A 9,418-nucleotide genomic window follows, 5' to 3' on the forward strand; every position below is an offset into this window, starting at 1 on the left:
CTAATAATAATAAAAACATTAAAGGGATATTTCACCCCCCAAAAATTAATTCTGTCATCATTTACTCACCCTCATGTCATTTCAAACCTTTCTTTTGTGGAACATAAAAAAGGTATTTTGAAGACTGTTGGTAGCTGTTTTGGTTACCAATGACTTTCATTGTATGAACAAAAAATACTGAGATGTTTCTCAAATGATCTTCTTTTATGTTCCACAGTTTACGTTAGGCCGTTGCAGCCTAAATGTTTATGTGTAATACATTTTATGCTGAATCAAATAAATTATTTCTTTCTAAAGCTACTATTTGTAATGTCTACTTGCTACTTTCTCATTTAACACAATAATAGCTTTAAATAGTCTTTTGTGGGTATTTTCACAGCCAAATTTAGTTAAAACATAATGTAATTAATTCGATTACAAATTTTACTGACAGCCCTATATAAAACAAAATGTATGGCGAAGTATGTGGAGAGTATGTCCCTTCTAATCAATAGGTTGGCTATTTGAGTCAGGAAAAATTTGAATGTTATGCTATACAATGACAATCTAGAGAATTATGTTTTCGACATTCACTGCCTAACCTCACTGATGTTCACTGGTAGGTAGCATTCTTCTGAAATTAAATGTTCATTAAGAGACATGAGCGCCAGTGAGGTCTGATGTTGGGTGATAGGCTTTGTTCAGACAAGTAAATCCACTTCTTTACGGAAATTACTTTTTCATGCAGGAAATAGGCTCTAAAGGAAACAGTTCTTCAGAATGTCATTTTATAATGTTGCATTGACATTTTTGGCCATATAGTTTAGCTTAAAATATATTTTAAATCTGTAAGTAATAATATTGTATTTTCTCTCCTAATTTTCTTTGTTGGAGGACTAGTGGCATGTTTTCACTCATACAGCTTTAATAACAGATCAAAAGAAAAACTTTTTATGATGATTGTAATGATGAAAGTTAATGACACTCCTTTCTAAAACATTTTTCAGATCAAGGACTTTTTATTTTAATGCAGTGGGGCAGTAAAACATTTAGATGAACTTTAGGTTTGTTTTTAGTAAATATATCTATATTGTTATATGTAGTTACATAATTGTTGGACCCCCTTTTAAGGACCCCAAAATCATCAAAATGGTGTATCCTTAAAGTCATTTAGTGACCTAAACCACACTCACGTGCACCCTTAAACGTGCACTTAGACATAAATACTCTCTCATACACATGGTAGTCGTATGATTTGGGAGTTAGCTGGGGACGTGTCTGGACACATTTTACCTGGAATGGCATTTGTAGCACAAAACTAGTCATGAAGACATAAAGGAGCAAAGAGTGTCGGTTGCCTCTCTGTGTTTTATTGAAGTAAGTCACCCTGATGTAATGTAGTGCGGCATTACAACATATGAAATCACATTTCTTATCTCATATGTTTTATTCATTAAGCAGATAGCGACTCGATACTGAGTGGATGACAAATACAGTGTCACAGTATGACAGCTTGACTCTCATGTAAGTTTGCTCCATGTGGCAAGCCAAAGTATGCTTAAGTTAGATGGCTACTATCAGAGTTCCCATAATTATGGAAAAAAAGGAAATTGTAGAGGATATTTAAAATCTTGTTTTCTAGACCTAAAAAAAAAATGTCAGAAAAAAAATCAATTTCTGTAATTAATGTACACTACTGTTTAAAAGTTTGAGGTTTGCTCACTGGGGCTGCATTTGTTTAATTAAACATACAGTAATATTGAGTGAATTACACTTTTTAAAGTGTATTTTGATGCGTAGTTTATTTCTGTGATGGCAAAGCTGAATTTTTAGCAGCCATTACTCATGATCATTCTGAAATCATTTTAATATGTTGTTTCCTCTTAATGTCAGGTTTGAAAACAGTTGTGCTGCTTCATTTTTACAGGATTCTTTGAATGCTTATTTTCAAAAGAATAGCATTTATTTGAAATAAAAAAATGTAAATGTCATAATCAACTGTGATTAATTCAATGCATGAATGAATGTATTATCTTCTTTAAAAAAAAAAATACTGCCCCCAAACTTGTGCAAATACTGACACCCAAACATAGTGTACATAGTAATATAACATAGTAACATGGTAATATTTTGGGGTCGTTTTTTGTCTTAAAGGGATAGTTCACCCAAAAATAAAAATTACCCTATTTATTTACCAACAAGCCGTTCTAGATGTCTTTTATCTTTCAGACAAATGCAATCAGAGACGATATTTTCCTGAGTGTGCTGTTGAGTTGGTATCTTAAGGACTACTGTGGACAGCTGACTCCTGGCTTTTTCATATTCTTTATATTCTGTGTGGTCAGTTCACAGCAGTGATAGAAATTAATATTGTCCAAAACATTTATAAAATGATTTTTACTTTTTATTGAAATTTTTACCTTATAAAGCCATTTTTCTAAAAGTGTGCATCCTTTGAGTCAACTTCTTACATTTGGGCTATTAACAAGCAAATTAAATCAGTATCAACAAAATTCATATTTGCAATGCAGAGGAAACAGAAGCTGCTGATGTATTTACACACTGTTTAACGCAGCTCAGAGGGACATGGAATTAAACTTGCAATTACACATACATAAAAAATGTTCTAATAACGTCGAATAATTGTGATTTGAAATTATTTAAAAATGCAAAGGTACTTTAAAATGTGAAATTAATACAGCAAGTTTCTGTTAAGTGAGTCATTGCGACTGAACCGAATCATTTAAATGGTTGATTCATTCAGGAACGAAACACCGCCATGTTGCTCAAAGACGTAAAGCAGTGCTGTGGTTGTGTTTGGAATGATTTTTGTTGATTTTTTGTTGTCTAAAACGTAAGTATCTTTAAATATTAACTTCTTGTTAAATGAACAGTCTAACCTAATTTACTAGACTTACAGACTAGGTTTGTTTTGTTTGCTTTCATGATATACTCGATAATGTTGAATCGCACATAGTTAAAACAACAATTACGTTATTAATGCAGACAATATTGCACACATAGACGTAGGTGTAACGTATGTTCCGATGAAAATATGCTATTCTTGCGAGAGGCGAAGGTTTGTTTACAGAAAAGGACAACCAGTCTCCTCTTCGCTTATTTCTGAATCCTCTAACATTTTTCTTTACAAATCCTTGTTTTGTACAATTCCGTACTTGTCACTTCTCATCTGAGCTTACATTACGCCTACGTCATCTGCTGGAACGCCACTCTTTCGTGAACACTTGTACAACAGTTAGCGGAAGCTAGAGACTACTGTTTGTAAAGTTTTAAAATATAAATAGTTTTCTTACACAAACCCATTGATTCACTTAGAATGACTTATGAGTGATTGGATCTAAATCTGAATGGTTTTTAAAAAATCCCTATCCAGTAACCACAAACTGGAAAGGGCATGGAAAGTCTTGTAAACTCATTAGTCAAAAATTGTGGGAACCCTGGCAAATGAAATGAGCATGACTGTGCCTTTGATAGCACTATGAAGTACTTAACCGCTGTAAATCGCGTGTTAGGAAATGCCTCGAGGTGTGCGTGTTTGTTGGAGTCATGGCCCAGCAGTCAGAGCGTCATTACACGATCTATCTCTGAAACAAGTCTGACAGGTTGACTAATATAATTCACTTCCACCCTTAGTATTTTCTCTTTTATTCCACGTCAGCATTCTCTTCCTCGTCGGGACAGGCTGCAAACTCTTTCTCTGGCAGCAGACCGTACTCATTTAGGAAGTTCTCCACATCCGTGGCGAAGAACTCCTCATTCAGGTGCTTTGTGATGCACATAAAGTTGCCCAGCAGCTCTCCAGCCTTGTACACCAGTAGGGCGGGCAGAACGTCGTCTGAAAAACGCTCACCCGCTCCTGTGTCAGAGGCTCGGATTCGGCAGAATTTGACCGTGGAATACTCCGCTGCCAGGCAAGTCAAACAGTTGTTGAGAGCATCACATCCTCTGATCCCGTCATCATAGATGTGCACAACCACTACGGTCATGTGGTGTTCATTCTCTATGACATCCAAGAAGGCCTCCCCACTATGCAACTCAAACACAGCATCGAATTTAGGGCCAAAACTCAGACGCTCGTGCATCTCCTGCATGCACTGCCTGCGATACTTACGCAGACACCTTTCGTCTTCTTCTTGAATCATTTCGTACTCCTGAACGCTCATCTACATGTGGTCAGACACAGCAGTTTTAATACACATGCAAAGCAACTCTTACAGTGCCAGTAAACATACTGGATAAACTTGAATTCTAAAATTATTCTTAAAAACCTTTCACCCAAAAATGATAATTCTGTCATTAATTTCTCACCCTTGTGTCGTTCCAAACCTGTAAGACCTTTGTTTATCTTCAGAACACAAATTAAGATATTTTTTGTTGAAATCTGAGAGCTTGACCCCGCATAGACAGCAACGCAACTGACACATTCAAGGCCCAAAAAGGTAGTAAGGAGATTGTTAAAATAGTCCATGTGATATCAGTGGTTTTTGTGTGCAAAGAAAACGACTTAATTCAGCAGTTTCTTCTCTTCTGTGTCAGTCTTCGAAGCACTTTTTCCTGAGAGTACCACAACGCATAATATATTTGTGGAAACCACATTTATTTATTTAGTTAATTAGTGGAAAACACAAAACATTTTTAAGGATTCTTTATGAACAGAAAGTTCAAAACAACAGTAATTATGTTAAATAGAAATCATTTGAAACACTTGATCAATTTAATGCATCCCTGCTCAATAAAAGTATTAACCCTTAAATGCATATTTATGGTCTTTAGCGACCCGGAACGTCATTCACAACCCTCTCCCTCCATTTTTTTACGTTTGACATCAACTTTCTTAGTATTCCTTAATGTGTTAATTATAAACAATATAACAAGAAAAAAAAAATTTATATGTATGTATATATATATATATATATATATATATATATATATATATATATAAAAGATAAAAGATTGTCTGTTTTCTGATTATTTTTTGGAAAAAGTGTACAGGGTCGCTAGAGACCCGAGGTGTGTAATAGTGTAAGTATATTTTTTGTGCACAAAAAAATGTAAATATCTGATAACTCAATACGTGCAATTCACATTCCTCGAGGTGGCACTGTCTGATGGACAATAATGATGTGATGTTTCACTCAGGCATAAAAGAAAAGAATATCATCAGCAGAAATTTAATTGGTTTGAATGGCTTTACTGCAGAGCAATTACTGTAAGCAATAAAATATAAATGTCACTGTTATTTGATGGTGGATGTGGTGAATAAGCTGCCAGCGATCAAAATATTGACTCTGAAGTCATTAAAAACCATAGTTTTGAGAAAATGTCTGAGATGTCTAAGAAACTTCTAAGTTTCAAAAGGTAATGAAATATGCTTTATTTTATTCTTCTGTTCTTAAATATCAAGAGAGTTTTTTGCTATTGCAGAAGTTAGAGATCCATCCGTGCTGGATATATAGGTTCGGGTCGTTAAAGACCTGAATATGTAATAATGATTGGCGAAACATTCATGCATTTAAGGGTTAATTTTTTTCTTCAAATCATTTGAACAGTATATGCTGGACATGTTTTAACATGTTTTGGCTTTCCTTCACTATTCAGTCTAATACATTAATAAAAAATAAAACAAAATAGAATGTAAGTTTTGTAAAGAAATTTATACATAAGCACAATTTGTAGTTTAGAATTAGCTACAGAACTAATTTAAAGTGTTTAGCCCTGTAAGGTGAGACACAACAGGCAAAAATACAGTTTTTTCATGTACCTGTCGATTTTGAGATTTTGGGTGTTTTGGCTTTTTTAAGAAGTATTTTTTCAGACTAGTGGAAAGAAAACAGTCTAGAAAATGCTAATCCATCTGCAGAAGTAAGCTTATGAGTGAAACTTCCGTGTCATTAGCGTAAAGATTATAACAAGAACAACAACAACTTGCAGTAAACAGTAAAACTGTTTGCACTACAAACCAGCGTGATCATAATATGGTAAGACACACCGACTTGCAATATCAAGCAGCAAAACGAGCCGTTTTGTATAGCTAAAAATAGCTGGACGCGGATGAGACCGGAAGCCTGACCCATAAAATTTGCAAATGGCCGTGCTCACCCTTATGTGAAGAAAAAGGTGGACAAAAGAAACTCGCAAAAAAGTATTTACTTCATGAAAAGCCAAAAAGCCCAAAATAAACAGTATTTTTACCTGTAGTGTCTCGCCTTAAAGTGCAAAACAATTCTAAACTACAAATTGTGCTTCCTGTATGTTTACATTTCTTTACAAAACCTAAATTCTATCTTGTTTTGCTTAGTTTTTATTAATATATTTAGACCGAATAGCGAAGGAAAAGCAGTCAAAAAATGTCCAGCATATGCTGTACAAAAGCGTGGGGTCAGTAAGATTTAACCCCCTGGTTGTGTTCAGGTTTTTTGAGTGAAAAAATCTTTTTTTTTTTTGAATAATTTTCACAATATGAGAAAAAAATGATGAAAATTTGCACAGTGTATCACACTAGTGTGTTTTAATGTTTAATAAGGAAGTTTGCTTTTAAAGGCCTTTATTTTGTACAAAATTGCAAAAAGTCACACTTGTGGTGTTCCCGGTCAAAAAATTACCAGACTCTAAACAACTGCTTATAAATCTCTCATTATGCTATATTATCACCAAATATTGGATTCAATCTTTTTGTCGACTTGTTTTCTTTCATTTAGGCCTGGTTTTGTGTTTCTATTTGCATCAGATTAATCATAGGCCTCATTGTCTGAAAGTAGGCAAAACTGTACAAAATTGCACAAAGTCCCACTTGTGGTGTTATAAGTAATTGTTTGGAGTCTGGTCATTTTTGACCAGGAACAAGACAAGTGTGACAGGAATCCGAACACAACCAGAGGGTTGAAAAAATAATTCAAATGAGTGTTTCAAATGATTTCGATTTCACAAAAATACTGTTAACTTCCTGTTCTTAAAGAATCCTTAAAAATGCTTTGTGGTTTCCCCTAACTAGTTAAATAAATGTGGTTTCCACAAACATTTCATGTGTCATGGTACTCTCAGGAAAAAAGTGCTTCAGAGACTGACAAAGAAGAGAAGAAATTGTTGAATAAAGTTGTTATTTTTGTTTTCTTTGCACACAGAAAGTATAACATTACAGTTGAACCACTGATGTCACATGAACTATTTTAATGGTGTCCTTACTACCTTTCTGAGCCTTGAAAGTGTCAGTTGCATTGCTGTCTATGCAGGGTCAGAAAGCTCTTGGATTTCATTAAAAATATCTTAATTTGTGTTCTGAAGATGAATGAAGGTCTTACTGGTTTGGAACGCCATGAGAATGAGTAATTAATGACAGAATTTTCATTTCTGGGTGAACTAACCCTGTAAAATTACCTGTTTGGCTTGTTATACGTAGATGTCAGCTGGGAATTTTTTTACTGTTACCTTGCGGTTGACTTTTTCCCTGTTGTCGTCATTACTGGATTTGGGGTTTGACATCTGTCTAAGGAGCTCTCTCTTGTTGGGAGGAATGCTTTCATGGTCCTCACTCTCAAGTTTGAACTTTCTCCAGTCATGGATCACACCTTTGGGGCCTGAGATGCGAAGGTGTTTTGTCATTTAAGATCTGAATTTGTCATCAATCAATGGATTGATGGATAAATCCTGTTAATTTAGTTTTCAGATCTACAGTATAATGCAGTCTTTAATTACAGATAATCTTGGGTGTATGTATGACAGCATAATGAAAGAAATCTCCAGTATTACGACATCATTACTGTACATAACAACAAAGCTGTTAGCAGGATGTGATCTGCAATCAGTGTGATACTCTATAATTATTTGTTTCAGTGTTAGTAATTAAATCTTATTTCACCTGTATGTGTTGCTGGTAGTTCTTCGATCTCAGGTGAATCTGACATGTTGAATCCTCAGAGGAGACCTGATGATAGAAAGTGAATGTTCCTGTGAGACATTTTTTGTCTTTATTCATTTGTTTGTGCTTGTGGTTTCAGTTAATAGTAAGTTGTTGCTCCATCTAAATATGCCCATTTTGTGCAACTTCCTCTAAGAAATGGCCTGCAGTGGTTGACGTTTCCTCTGTCCATTTTACATTTCCAGACAATATGAGATGAACAAACAGATGGGAAGTTTTTGTTATGATGGGTTACGCTAGTACACTTATTCTGATGTAATCATAGTAGATTTTATTTGTGTTGCGTGAGCTCTTGACACTGTCAGAGTATGTTACAATTATCTAGGTTGAGGTGGAATTAGCAGATTACTTTCTTATAGGTGTTGGATTAGAATTACAATCAGATTATATTGTTGTGAGTAATGGGCTTGCTCACAGTGCTCCTGTTTCTTTGCATGTAAAAGTATTGTACTAATGTGACATATATACACCTGAATAAGGAATTGTTGAGCATATCAATCTTATCAAACCACCTACATTTACGTGGCTTTCTCAAAACACTAAAAATGTACATGTGATCTTAGCGAGGAAATGTGCTGATCAGCTACGACACTGGATTCTACCAACAAGACATACTTGGAAATACGTCAGAAGTAATCTTGTTCAATCCAGCTTCTAGAGACTGCTTTGTCATCCCTCTATTTTATCTCAGATTTCCACTCACATCAACAAGTTTCAATGGAAAAAGTGCTAGTTAAAGTATTCATGCACAGCAAGTCTATCTAAGGCCTATTCTGGATTTAGATTTGTTCCTTCAGTATTATAGACCTAAACACCAAAAATGAAATCATTGTGTTTTATTTTGCATAATTAAACATTATAAGGTCAAATATATTGCTCACCAGGTTATTTTTGTTTTAACAAATTGTCCTGTCTAAACTAGGCCTTGAGCAGTTTCAGAAACACCACATTTTTGTTTGAGCGTCCTGCATATATACATACAATAATACCTGAAAAAACGGTCTCAAAGAAACATTCTAAAGTGGTCATTAACATTTTAATATTTCAATCCATTGTATGTAGGTATAGTAAAGAACAGAAAGCTCAGAGAACTGTCTTTCTTACCTGAGTGTTGTGCTGTGAGTACCTGTCTTTGCTGTCCACCGCCTCAGATAATAATGCTATGGACATCATGGTCACATCTCAGTAATAATATGGTGTGATGTAATAGGATTACAGTAGAGGAATTAAACCAGCCTGTCACAGAAAGAGATAAACAGACAAAACACAGACCCTGGCACATGGTGTACATTGTAGGGAGGACACAGGAGAAACGGAGCATAAACAGTCTTTAATAAAAGTAAAACAAGGAAAATCCAAAACCAGGGGCAGGTAAACACATGTACAGCAAAAGAACACTAAGACCAGACGAAGGGAAACTGGACAGGCATACACACAACTAATATACACAGGAAAATTAGGAACAGGTGGAGGAGTAATCAATGAACTAAACAAAAACAGGAA

General features: G+C 34.9%; 1 protein-coding gene across 1 annotated transcript; it reads right to left on the bottom strand.

Annotated features, from left to right (window-relative positions):
- Window positions 1–2,077: 2,077 nt before the first annotated feature.
- Window positions 2,078–9,109, bottom strand: pdca (phosducin a). The gene is made up of 4 exons (XM_051134552.1): window positions 9,020–9,109; window positions 7,856–7,921; window positions 7,426–7,574; window positions 2,078–4,163 (listed from the first exon to the last, which is right to left on the bottom strand). Exons 2-4 carry the CDS (start codon window positions 7,899–7,901, stop codon window positions 3,645–3,647), a joined length of 714 nt encoding a protein of 237 aa, XP_050990509.1. The 5' UTR covers window positions 7,902–7,921; window positions 9,020–9,109; the 3' UTR covers window positions 2,078–3,644.
- Between the last annotated feature and the right edge of the window lie 309 nt (window positions 9,110–9,418).

The sequence above is a fragment of the Labeo rohita genome, chromosome 2 (genome assembly GCF_022985175.1).
Source record: "Labeo rohita strain BAU-BD-2019 chromosome 2, IGBB_LRoh.1.0, whole genome shotgun sequence".
Lineage (NCBI taxonomy): Eukaryota > Metazoa > Chordata > Actinopteri > Cypriniformes > Cyprinidae > Labeo > Labeo rohita.